The sequence below is a fragment of the Macrobrachium nipponense genome, chromosome 12 (genome assembly GCF_015104395.2).
Source record: "Macrobrachium nipponense isolate FS-2020 chromosome 12, ASM1510439v2, whole genome shotgun sequence".
Classification (NCBI taxonomy): Eukaryota; Metazoa; Arthropoda; class Malacostraca; order Decapoda; family Palaemonidae; genus Macrobrachium; species Macrobrachium nipponense.
Genome location: NC_087205.1, coordinates 65,212,446 through 65,228,311, shown reverse-complemented (window position 1 = coordinate 65,228,311; position 15,866 = coordinate 65,212,446). Strand labels below are relative to the sequence as shown.

The 15,866-nt window shown below is 43.6% G+C and overlaps 1 protein-coding gene across 2 annotated transcripts in view; it reads left to right on the top strand.

Moving 5' to 3' along the window:
* LOC135225014 (uncharacterized) overlaps positions 1-14,969 on the top strand; it is a 129,366-nt gene extending 114,397 nt beyond the window's left edge. For both annotated transcript variants that reach the window (XM_064264302.1, XM_064264300.1), the window contains exons 7-8: positions 10,022-10,156; positions 14,429-14,969. In XM_064264302.1, coding sequence (XP_064120372.1) covers positions 10,022-10,156; positions 14,429-14,551 — 258 coding nt within the window. In that variant the 3' untranslated portion in view covers positions 14,552-14,969. The remainder of the gene's footprint in view (positions 1-10,021; positions 10,157-14,428) is intronic.
* The last annotated feature ends 897 nt before the right edge of the window (positions 14,970-15,866 follow it).

Genomic DNA, 15,866 nt, shown 5'->3' with positions numbered 1-15,866 from the left:
CAGATGGGTATCTGCAAGAAGGCTGTGAACCCCTGGGCATCCCCCCACCACATAGTGGGAGAGGCAGAAGGCACATAGAGGCCCTGCGGGGACTACCGTCACCTCAAACTCATCACCACTGCTGACAGCTACCCCCTGCCAAACATGCAGGACTTCACCAGTCCCGTCCACGGGGTGAAGATATTTTCAAAGGTGGACCTCCTAAAGTTCTCAGGCATATATAATTTGATAGCTGTTATATGATATGATTGTGATGGTATGTTTACAAGTTCATAGGTGATACTATTATGAACATATATTGCTATGCCTAGTTTTCCACCATCAGATGGTGAATAACAAGCAATTTTGTACTGTCAAATGTTTGTGGGGTTAGATCCTATGTGTTGTAGGCATATACACATTGAGTTGTGGTCTCGTAGGATTCTTTGTAATTTACCCAGATGTAGTCGTGTTAAGAGGCCATTTATGTTCCATTGAATAATTTTATATTCCATTATTTGGAGGAATTGGTAATAATTGTGTAATTTGATTGCCGATTTTACTTTGCCTGGAAGTTTATATGCGTTTGAATTGATCTGTGGTTTTTAATTGTTGTATTTGTATGTTGGTCATTAGATTCAACAGTTTTTTGTTTTTCATAATTAAATATTAATGTCTATTTATATTTTATAATTTCCTTTTTTTATTTTAAGGACTCAGAACATAATTCATTCTCATGTTGGTGTGTTGAAGGGCATTTCCTTAATTTAATTAAATTGTCTATATAATTTCGTATTGTGTCCTCTGTCTTGGTGGATAGTTGGTTATAAGTGCCTATGAAACACTCATTACAACCACAAGACGAAGCATGTTTGGTGTTTAGTTATTGGTTCAGAAGTATTTGATCTAATTCTATTGGTCCTTTTCTGTAGTGATAAGGAATGCTGGTTTGAGGGGTTACTTGCTTTATTGTAATTAGTGGAATATTTGGGTTTTGTGGTTGGTTGGGATGTGATAGCAGTATTTTGGTTTGGTGTAATGGTATGATTTTCATTAGTATTATATAAGGGAATGCTATCTTTAGTACTGTCTTTGAGAACTGTGATGAGTGATTAATTGATTCTTTACTGTCCAAATGTTGGTTGTATGATTGGGACTGAGCATAATTGTGTATATCCACTTGTGATGAGGTTAATACGATGTCTTTTTTAAAAAGTTCTTCTGTTGTAGCTGGTGTTTCTTTAAATTGGTTGTGATTATCAATATTGGATTTCTTCCTTTAGGTGGGGTTCGTTCCAATATTCTTTTCTTGTCAGTTCGGTTATAAGTCCGCTAAAGGTCTCTGAAGGTGAGTGGTGGTAATTAGTCCCTTAATGACTGAGCCAAGACCGCTGATTCACTGTCCTAAATCTGGGAAAACTGGACTGAGATATGGAGGAGTGGTAATGGTAATTTAAATTTGACAACGTCTTCAAGGGTTGCGTGAGAGAGAGAGAGAGAGAGAGAGAGAGAGAGAGAGAGAGAGAGAGAGAGAGAGAGAGAGCAAAATTGGTGGAGGAATAAATGGAAGTGGTTTGATGGCGGGCATATGCGTATGAGTTCTGTTGTGGCGATCGCTGAGAATATCAGTGGTAGTAGTGTGTTACGGGAGTCATGAGAAGTGAGGAAGTCTGTGAAGTTAGAGTTCGAGTTGCACAAAACAGTTGGTTTGGCAGTGGGTTTTTCCATTGAGTATCAGTGATATTGTGTGATTAGATTGATTTTGATGTTGAAAGTTATTTTGCGTGTGTCTGTCTGGTTGTTTTGAGGAAGAAGAGGTTGGTTGTGCATTTTGGTGTCTGAGTTGGGGTTGGGGACTGTTGTTGTTAGCTTGTGTGCTGGGGAGTTGTTGTATGATTGTGTATTGTTTCGAGCTGTTGTTGTTCGTCTGTGCAGTGATTTGTCATGTTATTAAGTTGTTGTGAGGTTGTGGTTTTCGGTTGGTTGTTTTGTATTGTAGTTCTTGGCAGTGGTTGTGTCTCGGCTAGCCTAGCCTAGCCTACCTATATCCAGTAGACAGCATAGGTACAGCCCTGAAGTCAGTCATTGATGGTGAGTGCGAGAGTGTGAAGTTGTCAATAGTTTTCATTGAACCAATTGCCCTGTGGGTAAAAAGTAACGTAAAGGGGAAAGCGTGGCTGTGGGAATTTTGTCAGTCGGTACGATTAATGTAACTGTGGGGAGCTTGCTTGCTTGCTTTCTTTGCTTTGCTTGTGATCCCGCCACAGTCATTGTTGGCACCCGAACAGGGACTGCTGGTGTGGCAGCTGCAGGACGATTGGTCTAGTCTAGTGTGTATGAATGGTGAGAAAATTTAGGATGGAAGGACTGAGTGAGGTAGAGAGGCTGAAGGAGGAGTTGAGGTTGGGGAGAGAAATGAGAGGATGATTGGAAGTAGAGAATGAGATGTTGAGGGTAGTTTGAGGAGCTGAAGAGCGAGGTAGAGGAAATGAGAGGAATGATAAGGAGTGCGAATGTGGAAATGAAAGAAGAGGTGAAAGGAGCAGAAGAGAGAATGGTTGAGAAAATTTATGAAAAACTCGGAGTAATGATGAATGCAGTGCAGGAGAAGGTGAAGGGATTCATGGAAGAGGGAGCAGTAGGAGGTAGGCCTATTGGGTCTTGTGAAGGGCCAGGAGTGGTAAAGAAAGTGGAAGAGAGAATGGATGAGAGTATGAGTGACGAAGGTGATTTGGTTGTGATAAGCAAGACGTGGAAGACACAGGATAAGGATAAAAATGAGGACAAGAAAAAGAAGGGGGCTGAGGAACAGAAGAAGACTAAGGGAAAGAAAGCTAGTAAGGATGACAGACAGGATGAGACTAGGACTGAATACGTTGGGGAAAGGGCTGAGAGTGATTTAGATTGCGGTGAGTGAAAACAGGTAGGTAGAAAGAAGAAGGGTAAGAAGAGTGTAATCAAGAGCATGGATGTTAGTATGGAAGTTGATTTGTATTCGGAAGAGGTTAAGAGGGATCAGAATGGAATTAGCGAAAGTGAGAGAGTGAGCAGGAAGCAGGAAAGGCTGTATTTATGATAGAGGTACCACGGTGTGCACAATATGAGGAATATGGGTGGTAGAGATATAGGAATATGAGAAGTATTGTGTGGCTAAGTATGGGGATAAGAAGAGAGTTAGCTTTTGGATGGGATTTTTGTTGAGTATGTATGGGGTAATAATGAGTGTGGGGAGTATGCCTTATGAGAGTGTGAAAGGCAACATTGTAGGACAGGCAAAGAGGATAAAGAATAGTGTTAGATATAGGAGAAAACATGATTTTGAAGAGGCAAGAATGAATGTTGGTGAGTCATTGTCAATGTATGTACGCAGGTTGGAAACATTAGCTAGGAAAAAGTTTTGGGACGAAGGGATAAATAAATGTAAAGAATTAGTGAGGAAGTTGATGGCGACTGTGCCTGAGATTGTGTACAAGTTTATAAATCTGAAACATAAGGAGAAAATGCAATGGGGGATGACGAGTTAGATAGGTGTATGAAAGAGAGTAGAAGTGTCAGCATCAGGACCGAAGTAAATGAGGATATGCCCGAGTTTAAGAGCTATAGGAAGGCAATTTTAGAAGGGCCGAGGTAGATGGCAGAGCGAGTGGTTGATAGGAGCATTAGGGCAAGTAATGTAAGTATGGTGAAACCTGCAAGAGATAGGAGTGCTAGTGTCGGGAGGTTAGGGTCAGTTAGTTGTGAGCGAGAGCAGAAGTGTTATAGATGTGGGAAGCCAGGACACAAGGAGAGTGAGTGTCGGTGGGCGTTGGAAGCATGTTTCAGGTGTGGATAAATGGGCCATTTAGTGAGTGAGTGTAAGAAAGATAGGGATATTAAATGTTACAGGTGTGGACAGATAGGGCATATAGCTAGTGGATGTCAGGGTACCCATATGAACATGGTTTGTGGCAACTGTGGAAAAAATGGGCATTATGCTAAGATGTGTAAAGAACCGTGTGCGAAGTGTGCTGAATGTGGAATGGAAGGTCATGTGGCGAGTGTGTGTAGGCGAAAGAGGATGAGTCAGGCTGGGAATTCGGGAAACTAGGTGTTAAAGGGATTCAGTTGGGTGGGTCCTGTAGTGTGCGACAGTAAGTTCAGGAGAATGCGATGAATGAACGGTTGAGGGTGAATAAGTATGAGCCAAGTGTCAGTGAACAAATGGGTCTGGGCGATCGACAGTCAGTGTTGGTTGAGTATGAAAGAAAGCGGAAGAGTGTAGAGAAAGGTATTGGAAAGATGAAGCGTGAACAGCATGGTAAGGGTGTTAGTGTTGGGGTGGAAATGGATGACTTTGAGGGAATAAATGAATGTGGGTTGGAGTTAATGGGGATAAGTGAGAACTCAGTTACATCACCTGGCGAGTGGCTCTGCTCCGGTTACGCATGGTCTGGTAACCACCACCACCACCACCGTCTCGACCCCAGGGTATGCCGCCCCTCCTCACCTTGTTTATATGCAGCATATAACAATGGTATCCCCTTCAGCTGTGGTTCAGGCGCCGCTTCCTGGCATTTCGAGGAGGATCGTAACACCGCCGCCCGGGTTCGCCGCTCTCGCCTCAGCCCCAGACTTCCGTTGCCCCAAGAGCTCGCCCCTAGACCTGCCACCAGTACCCAGGATGTCACTGGCTGCTGCCCCGCCTCCTGCTGTACCTGCTGTTCCTGCCGTGCCTGCCGTACCTGATGTACCTGCCGTACCTGGACCAGCCCCTGCCGACATCGTTCCTGCCCGTGGTGTTGCTGCTCTAGTTGCAGGTCCTTCCAGACAGGTGCAGCCGGGCCGTGTTGCTTCGGCAATTGCCCCGGCTCCGTCCTGGATGGAGGACCTGACGACTGTCCTGAGGAAGTTGACAAAGAAGAAGAGGAAGAGGGTGAAGGTGTCTTCATCGTCTTCATCGTCTTCTTCGTTGTCGTCTGCTGCCACCTCTTCCCCTTCGACTTCCAAGGCTTCACGGCCGAGGAAGAAGAAGGCTGCCTCCTCCCTCCCTAAGAAGTCTCCTTCGGGAACTTCTAAGGGCCCGTCTCGCTCCAGTGGGACGGGGGGATCTTCCGCTGGTCCTCCCGCTCCTTCGGGAGCGGGGCCCGTCTCACCTTCCGCAAGGAAGAAGAAGACGGGGCCAGAGGGTTACCGGCTAACACCGGTACCTCCTCACCTGGTGCTAGGGGCTCTACCGCTACATCAGGTTCCATTTCGGCCTCTCGTTCACGGGAGGTACTGGGTGTGCGGTCGCCCGTGGGTGACCGTGCAGCCAAAGTCCAGGCTTCCGAGTTTGTTCGGCGCCAGGACCGAGGAGAGATGGTGGATGCTGCGGTGGAACGACCGCGCACTGACGACAGTTACCGTTTAGTACACCAGGCAATCTTGAAGGTGTCTGGGCAGCCTCGAGCTACTGCGCCAAGCCCAAGAGCTTGGTTAGCGCTTCCTCTGCGGCCAAGGCGATGATCGCATTGTCGAAGCCCAGAGGAAAGACTGCCTTCGACTTCTTCTAGGAGCGACCGTAACCAGCCCTCCTTCTCACGAGGGGGAGCTGGGAAGAAGAAGCCTAAGAGAGGTGGGAATCGCTAGGGACGGCGTTCCCCCTCACCTGCTGCCGGAAGTTGGGGGGTGCCTGGCGAACCATTGGGCAACATGGCAGCGCTATGGAGCGGAGACCTGGATAGTAGATGTCCTTCGGGGAGGGGTATCTACTACCCTTTGAGTCTCGGCCACCCCTCACCTCCAACCCGGTCCACCTTCAGACCTACGTACCCGGAACATCCAAAGACGTAGCACTTCGGCAGGAAGTCCAAGCCATGCTGAGCAAAGGAGCTGTGGAGATTGTCAGGGATTGGTCACCGGACTTCTACAGCCGTCTTTTCCTGGTGGAGAAGTCTTCAGGGGGCTGGCACCCGGTGATAGATCTCTCTCCCCTGAACTGATTCGTTCGCCAGTCTCGGTTCACGATGGAGACAGCATGTTCCGTGCTCGAATCCATCAGGGAGAACGACTTCATGCTTTCGGTGGACTTGAAGGACGCGTATTTCCAGATACCCATCCATCAATCCTCCAGGAAGTACCTTCGCTTCATCCTCGACGGGACGGTGTACCAATTCAGGGCACTTTGCTTCGGCCTCTCAACCGCCCCACAGGTGTTCACGCGAGTGTTCACTCTGGTGTCTGCTTGGGCCCACTCGTCAGGGATACGTCTTTTGAGATATCTCGACGACTGGTTAGTCCTGGCGAGCTCCCGCTTGCAGTTTCTACGGGACAGGGATCAGCTCCTCGAGTTCTGCCGCAATCTGGGGATCGTGGTAAACTTCAAAAAGTCAGATCTCGAGCCCAAGCAGAGGATGAAGTACCTGGGTATGCTGATTGATATGGTAGCAGGGCGATTCTTCCCCGCAGACTCGCGGATCAGCAGATTCAGGGAGGCAGCCTACCAGTTCCTGTCTCGGCAGGAACAGCCAGCTCAGCAGTGGCAAGTCGTGATCGCCCACCTGTCGTCACTCGAGAAGTTAGTCCCTCACAGGCATCTTCACCTGCGGTCTCTCCAGTGGAGACTAAAGGAGAGTTGGTCACAGGCAAGAGACCCACCGTACTTCCCCGTGTCCCTCACGGAGAAGGTGAGGCAGGACCTAGCCTGGTGGCTGGACGGCAGGAACCTCTTGAGAGGAGTGCCTCTCCGCACTCCCCCCCCAACCCTGGAGATGTTGCTGTTTTTAGATACGTCAACCAAAGGATGGGGCGCACACCTGGAGGAGTTGCTGGCTGCAGGCTTGTGGGATCGTCATGACAAGCACCTTCACATCAATGTCCTGGAGCTCAAGGTAGCGTTTCTCACTCTCCAAGAGTTCCAGGGCCGTCTGATGGGACACTCGGTGGTGTTGATGTGTGACAACACCACAGTAGTGGCATATGTCAACAAAAAGGGGGGCCTAGTGTCCCTCCTGTTGCACCAATTGACGTTGCAGGTGCACGAGTGGGCCGTGGCTCGCTCAGTAGAGCTGTCAGCCCGCTACATTCCAGGCAAGAGGAATGTAGTAGCAGACAAGCTCAGCCGTCGGGATCAGGTGATAAGGACCGAATGGTCCCTACACCCAGACGTGGCGGAAAGGCTCTTCAACCTGTGGGGGCGTCCAGTCGTGGATCTGTTCGCCACCCGGCACAACAGGAAACTTCAGGTTTTCTACTCGGCTGTGCTGGACCCATGAGCAGCTGCAGAGGATACTCTTCAACACCCGTGGGACAACCTCTTCGTCTACGCCTTTCCCCCATTCTGTCTGATTCGCAAGGTGATCAGCCGAGTGCTGGTCACCCCGAATCTCTGAATGATCCTGGTGGCTCCCAAATGGCCTCAGGCCATTTGGTATCTGGACCTGCAGGCTCTGCTTGCGGAAGCACCGAGCGAGATTCCCCCTTGGCATAACCTTCTCGTCCAGCCACATGTGGAATGGTACCACCAGTCAGTCCAGTCCCTTCATCTTCACGGCTGGCTGTGCACCAGGGAAAGTGGGCTGTCTTCTGTGATTGGTGTCGTAGACGGGGGTTTATCTCCTCTCAGAGCCACTCTTCAGCAGGTAGCAGATTTCCTCATTTTTCTTCGCCGAGAGAAGCTCCTCTGTCCCCACAGTCAAAGGATACAGGGCCGCCCTGGCCCTAGTCCTGAAACTGAGGGGAGTGGATATCTCGAACTCGTTTGAGATCTCCCTGCTAATGAGGAGCTTTGAGAGGTCTTGCCTACCCAGGGAACTCAGGACCCTGGGGTGGGATCAGGGATCTGACCCTCAAGACCCTCTTCTTGCTGGCCCTGGCATCGGTGAAGAGAGTAGGGGAACTTCATGGCTTATCCTTTGACGTCAAGCATACCAAGGGATGGGGATCTGTGACGCTCGATTTCGTCCCGAATTTCGTAGCGAAGACTCGGAATCCTTTGGTCCCTGACGACCGGTTTGAGTCATTCATGATCCCCTCCCTACTGGACTTCACCGACAACGATGCAGATGAGATGCTGCTTTGTCCTGTGAGGGCGCTACGGCGCTATTTGAAGAGAACTCGCACCTCAGGCCTGAGTGTCAACGCCTCTTCGTTAGCACCGGGGTGACCAAGAAAGAAGTATCCAAGAACATGCTTTCTTTCTGGCTGTGTGAGGTGATCAGGAGAGTGTATGAAGCTGATGGTAGCGACGACATCCGTACCCTTCGTCCGAGAGCCCACGAAGTCAGAGGTATTGGTCCTTCCCTTGCGTTCTGCAAGAACTTCTCTGTGGCGCAGGTCCTGAAGGCAGGGGTCTGGACCAACCAGACCACCTTCACATCCTTCTACCTTTGGGATATAGCCCACAGGTCCTTGGACACTTTTTCCTTGGGACCCAAGGTGGCTGCTCAACAAGTTGTTTAGCTTACCCAGCACCCGAGCGGACAGAAGAGCATCGCATCCCCATCTTTTTCTCCCCCTCTACCTGTGGGCAGAGGGACGCAATTGTCACTATGCTGGGACAGGAGACTGATGCAGGTAAGCTACTCGACCGAGCTCCATCCTACCCCTTTCATTAGAGATAGGAGCGATTATCCACCACTTTCCCCAACAAAGGGGGGGGGGAGAGAAGTGGAAGCCAACAACAGACAAACCCATGACTTCATATTGCCTCTTGCAATAGGAACAAGTTCTTGCTTGCTAGAACTTGGCCTCCCTCTTATTACTTGGGTCCAGAGGTCTGACCTTTGATCCTGCGGTACATACCCCGATCATTGGGCAGAGGCTAGGATCCCTCCCTCTGCTCTTACGACCAGGGAGGGAACCAAGGTTGGACGAACACCAGTTTGTTCATTGACTCAGATTCCACCCACCAAGAAGTGAGTCTTCCTATTGTTAAAGGACCGATGGTTTTTATTGCGTATCGGAACAAATAACAATTTGTCGAAAATTGTATTTTTCCTAACTATACAAACCTGAGGTCCTTTACACATAGTCCCACCTCATGCCACCCCTCACTCTGTTTTTCCTGGGCTTAAAGCAAAGTGATTCTTCACCTCCCAGTCGAGCTGACTGTCGGACAAGCAGTTAACTACCGAACTCCCTTGTTTGAAGCTTACGACCGGTTCCAGCTGCTGCAAGTTACATTCCTATTATTAAAGGACCTCAGGTTTGTATAGTTAGGAAAAATACAATTTTTGACAAATTGTTATTTTATGATACATATGTTGGCGGAAAGGCTGCAAACTGCTCTACAATTTGGTAATGGTAAAAAATAGTTATAGCTATACATTGGGAGGACGAACATTTTGGTGGAAATATTGTCCTTACACATCAAAGACACTGCCTTTTTAAGTATAACGGAAATAATTTATTTAAAATTAACAATTAGAAGCCACGAAACATTGAATTATGTACAGGGTACAGTCATCCTACCCAACAATGAACAAGAACTTCCTTCAAAACGACTACTACTAGACTCCTTAAAATTGAGATATAACAATAATGATCTGGAAATATACTCAATTCCAAGTAGGAAAGACAAGAGTAAAAATAACAGTGCCAGAATAGAATTTACAGGCCAAGACCTCCCATTTAAAATAAAAATTTCACCCGGTCATTTGATGTCAAATCCACATCCAGACCTAATGAAATGTAGTATAGGTAGGCCAAATACCAATGCCTGTCCAACACTTATTAGATTGTCCAATTTGGAACCATCAAAGAAACTTATATTTTTTGAAACTCGACATTAAAAGGCATTCTTGCCAAAAGCAAAGATTTCTTATTTAATAGGATCTTCATGTTCCTAAGTAAAACTGGTTTCTTACATAAAGTAATTTTTTTTCAGGATTAATTCCTGAAAACCTGCCCAAGAAGAACCGTTATTAGGCAAAGTTCTGGATAAACTAATCCTTTATATAATAATAATGAATACAGATACAGTTGAAAATTATTTATTTATTTATTATTATTATTATAGTTATTATTAGTATTGCAGTGATGATGATGATATAATAGGCAATTGTATGTGCTTTGATAATTACAGGGAGCTGACTGGGCACATGACTTGAAACAAGAGAGGATCTTATCTGAAATCTCATGGGACAAATTGGTGTATAACTATCACAAAAATCAGCAGGAAAACGCCCTGGCTAAGAACACTGCGATGCAAGTTTTACAGGTATGTAATGAGGATAATTGATAAATGAACAGTTGAGTAAGCATACATATTTTGCCAGTCATGGAACATTTACTGATACTAAAAATATGTGCATGATTTATATCATTAAAAAAAAGAAAAAAAAAGACCTTCGGTTATGTTCCTTAGATCGTTTGCACCCAGAGTTTCCTTCGTACTCGTTTTACTGATTTCTGGCATCCTTAGTGTAACTAAGAGTGACGTTGTCACAGGCATGGTATTGGGTAGGAAGCATAGGAGAGACATGATCTCTCTTCTATCCCCTTTCCTTGTGTCAAGGTCAGTTTTGGGGAGCCGGGGGCTACCTAGTACCTGGAGGACCCACCAGTTGGTTACTGCGTTTCTTATATATCATAAATTTGTGTAACAGTGTAAAGGTGACACGATTATTATCTGGTCTTGTTGTTATGGTACTGATCTCAGGGCAAGGGCATGGATATTTTATCTTGAGTCTTGTTAACGGTCAGGCATATCCCCGGTTCCAAGACTCCCAACAATGTAGAGGTGACTCTACATTGATGAGCACCACCAGAGGCAGCATCTGCTGTAGCTCTCTTACCAGGTAAGCAAGCTACGAACAGTGAGCCAGTTTTAGCCATTCCTCTAGTTCAATAATAATAATAATAATATCCTTTATTTCAGCTCGGGCCATATAGATGGAATATGCAAAATACAGACAGTAACGTACACAATCTAGGTACATGAGACAACTAAAATATCAGCAATAGATATAAAAATAATGACAGAATCTGCAGATGACATCTTGCCAATACAGAGATTAAGTCGTTTAGGGGACAAAGGCCTCATTTTCCCATCTTTCCCACAATTTAGATCTTCTTCTTGCTTCACTCCTTAGGATGCTTTGTATGAGGGAGTTGCTGCTGTTTCTCGCTCGGGTTACCAGACTGGACATTGTTCACCTTACAATGATTTTGAAATTGTCCGGGTGGTTTTCTATGAAAATCTGTGTGGCAGAGTGGTAGTGGGGAGTGTTTGTGAGGCTTCTCAAAATGTCATTGTGCACAACAGTTATACGTCTCATGGTCTCTCGGGTATAGTTCGTCCAGAGGGAACACCCATAGATACTGTAGCAGTACGAGCGGAAGAGTAGCAGCTTCACGTCTCGGTGACAGAAGGCAAACCTCCTTGCAATCATGTTGCCAGTTGCACATAGTTTATGACGCCTCTGTTCAATGTCTGCCATATCTTTTAGGTCGTCGTGATAATGTGACCCAAACACGGAAATTAAGCGCCTCAGCGGCATGGTTGGTATGGTATTAGCGTCCCACCTCGGTGGTCGCGGGTTCGATTCTCGGCCATTCCATTGAAGAGTGAGAGATGTGTATTTCTGGTGACAGAAGTTCACTCTCGACGTGGTTCGGAAGTCACGTAAAGCTGTTGGTCCCGTTGCTGAATAACCACTGGTTCCATGCAACGTAAAAGCACCATACGAACGAACAAATATGGAAATTCATGCATAAATTCCAGCCGATGGTTTTCGAGGAAAATTTGTGGTTCTGCATTATGCTTAAGCAATCTCTCGGGAGCAGTGACATGCACTGGGTCTTGGTTTCATTGTAAATTATATCAAATTCCTCTGCATATTGGCAGCAAGTGTTGATGAGTCATTTGAGACCTTGCACTGATGGGGAAATCAGAACCGTATCGTCGGCGTAACAGAGGTTGTTTATAGTTGCTTCATTGACAGTGCACCCGATTCGGAGTGAGTTCAGTTTGACATTCAAGGCATCTGTATACTTATTAAACTAGTACGGATAGAGAATGCCCCCTTGCCGAAGCCCGTTTAGCAAGCTGAAGGTGTACGATAATACGTTACCCCATTTGACACAGAATTGCTCTGTGGAGAACCAGCAATGTAAAATGCCAATTAGATATAGGGGTGTGCCTCTTTTATGCAGCTTCAGGTAAATTACTCTGTCAAATGCTTTTCTCACATCCACAAAACAAAGGAAAACAGGAGAGGCTGATTCCTTTCCTTTAATACATTGAGTTAGTTCAGTCCATTCATCCCACCCCCCAAGCAATATGGGATTTAGCAAAGTAATTATGTACTGTCGGCCAACGAAGAATTGGCGTAGTTTCTTAATTCATTGTTCGTTATGGAAATATTGCCATATGCAGGTGCCAGTTTATTTACTTAACAATAAATAATATTTCCTTTCAAAGGTGCTATACTTATTCATTAGACAACTATCAAAGATTTCAAGTGTAGATTTAAAAATCTCTTCCTCTCCACCTAAAGTATTCATCAGACACCAGTCATAAGCGTAGAGCTAGTCATGATTCCTGGTTCAGCAATGTCGTGACGAGGCACTAGAATTCAAAATTCACAAATGAATGTTGCTCAGCAACATTTGCACTACTGTATTGTCTTGCTTTCTTGTGGTGCTTCGAGGTGTTCCAACTCTAGGCCCATGTTCTAAATTTTGCCGTTCTTTAAACAATTTGATTTTTCTATGTATGATTCTCTCCGGTTTATTAAGCTTTCTTGATATCTCTCAAAAGGAACTTGCACCGAATGCAGTGCAATAATTGTCTCTCGCTCATCGAGGGATGTTTCTTAGACTGATAAATGACACATTGACATTAGATTCCCGTGCACATAACATCAAAAGCAATAGAGTGAGGTCGCCTGGTTCACACTGTTAGGATATCGTTTTTTTTTCTTTTTGCCTTTAAATTTGATAGCATTTTGTGAGATTCCAATGTTTTCTGTAAAATTTAACAAATGGAATAGTTCAACTACCTCCAACTTAATACTGAAATGATAATTTAAGGAATATGTTTATGCGATACTACTAGTGATAGGTGTCTCCTATCTATTTGGTAATTATATCTATGGTTGTGATATGACGTTTTTTATCACTTCGTTTCGTTCACGTCAATTTTGCTATATGGAAAATAGTTTTACACAATAACATAACATAATATTCTAAAGATATCACTGACTGTTTTTAACGGCATTACATATGATTTCTTCCATCTTTGAAAAGAAAAATAGATACATAAGTCATGTATCGTGCGTCAGGCAGGTGAACGAAAAATTATGAAACTCTGCCAAGAGTTTTTTGGCTGACAGTACTTTGTAAGTTACTTTTATAAGAATGATATTTCATAAAATGAAGTTTTATAAATATACATTGATATTTTCAAAAAATGAAGTTTTTTAAATATACATACCAAGTAATTACTAACCCAGAGCCCGCACTCCTCTCCTCTGATTTTCATGAACTTTGCAGCAATAATAAGAATGATGTTATTGGCTTCTGTTGCTTGCAAGTTCCCATTGTGGAGGGGTGGCACCTATCACCCCTGCATTGCAACAGCCCCTTGCATGGGAATTTTTAAATTTAGGATGCTGTGTGAGGCTAATCATCAGCTAAGTAATTTCTTGGTATATTTATAAAACTTCATTTTATTGTAAAAATGTCATCTTCAAATGTCATGGTCAAATGTTTTATTAGAAACCTCCATATTTTTGGTGTCTTTTTCTTACTTAAAAACTATAGTTCTCTGATAAATATGATAAACAACTTTGAAAAGGTTTAAACCAGGGTTCTTAATAGGGGGTATGAGAACCACATGTGACTTGAGCTCTGGATGTGTATGTGTCAATGTATACATGGATACATTTTGTAAATAACTAACTATAAATGCTTTTGATTTACTTATGTTTATGTTCTATTTTTAGCTATTCATACTTAAAGTATGTATTAACACTAAATATATATAAAGTTACATATTGTCAACAAATAGGACTTAAGTGGAGTTGAGCAAAGGGGATAAGGAACATATTGGGAGCAAAGGGTTATGGAACCATACTGGCAATTCATTGGGGTCTGGAGTCATCCAAAGACTAAGAATCCTGGTTTAAACGCTTTATAGCTGTCTACACATTTTGAAAGAAAAAAAATCATATTAATCAAGGTTACAAAATCTGACCATTTTAAACATTTTGGTTGCATCTTTTAATATTGATGGATTCACATGGCAATTTATTATTGATTAAATGTTTTTATGTATGACCCTTAAAGGCAGAATATTTAGTAATTTTCTACAGATTTGCTTACTTAGTATGACTTAAGGGTTCTAGGTTTTCAATAGATTAAAATACCTTACGTCTGACAATATAATTTTTGTCAAAAGTGACCGCTCAGGCCATAGGCCTACCCTCTACTAATTGCTCCCATTATGAATACAATCTTTTACAGTTCATGGTTTTCTTGTCAACAGGAGAGGCTAGTCACTGAGGCAGCAGGGACAGAGCTAGTTAATGAACTTCTGGGTCAATTGGAGGAAGATTACGCCAAATTTGACGAAATGGAGAAAATAACAACGCCTCCAAGACAAGGGTAACCCTCGTCTCACACACCTCAAATTAGATTGCCTGATAATGAAGGATAATTGATAAATAAGGAATAATGATGAATTTAATATATTTATGGAGGAAACACATTTTTGTGTTTTCCTTACAAGTACTATTATTTTAATTTCATAGCAGTGTATATCTAGGAGGGTATATTTGACATTTTGCTTCTATAGCGGTGTCTTTTTGGTTTGAAATATACTCAAAAGTTTTGTGGATGTCCAAACTAATCAAAGTTAACCTTTTCCAAGTTTGATGAGTGCTGTTTTGTCGAGTGTCTGGTAGCCAGATTTTATTGTTTGATCATAGCTGGTTGATGTTTTGGGTCTCTACATCTGTATTTGAAAAAATCTAAGTGATTTTTTTTGTCTTTGGTTTTACTCATCTACTTTATTTCAGTGACAATATATCCTCACACTGAAAATGGTTGTATTTGATAACCTGGAAAGGAAGAGGGTATAACACCTAACTACCAAGGTTCATGATAAGAAGGCCACAAGGAGGAAAACAAGAAGACAAGTACCAGAACAGAATGATGTTAGACTTCACTGTCTCCCCAGTCATGAAGGAGAGGTGCATTTAGCAATTGCGTGATTAAAATTATGCTACAAATCAGATGAGAGGTATTTAAAGAATTGGTGATAAAATACTTCACTTCATTAAGTCCAGATTTATATCTTTGATGAAAAGTGTTTAAGGGGTATGAATACTAAAGCCATATTAATGACATTACAGTGAAAAAAAAATGGAATTTACCCTCATAAGGAAGGATCCAAATTAGTCTAAACTTCAAATGTAGAAAAATATAAGATTTTACCTTGCAGATCTAAAATGCCATGACTTCATAGCAAATTGCAAGACATGACACTGCAATATCAAAGATGTCATACACAAACATTAAAGCATTGACCACTCAAAACCTCAAATGCAGGAAAAGGGCTTGGAATAAAAAATTCCATGGTCTGCATTAAAGACAAAAACTCGCTCTTGTAAAATCACAATGTAAATATCTTATATGCAGGAAAGGATCCGACAATCTTTTGAAATGACGAATGCAAGTCTGTGGGAATAGGCTATTGAAATTAAGATTCAGAATGACGTACGAAGTTTGAATAAAGGAACACCCCCCAAAATGAAAATGGGAGAACATCAGAGACATGAGGAATATCACCTAAAATGCAATGGGAGAACATCAGAGATATGAGGAATAAAGCCTAAAAGTTTCTAACTTCAGAAATTACATGCATTATAGAAGAAATGAATGCTAATAAAAAAGCAGTTTACTAGAGGCATTACTAAGGGTAT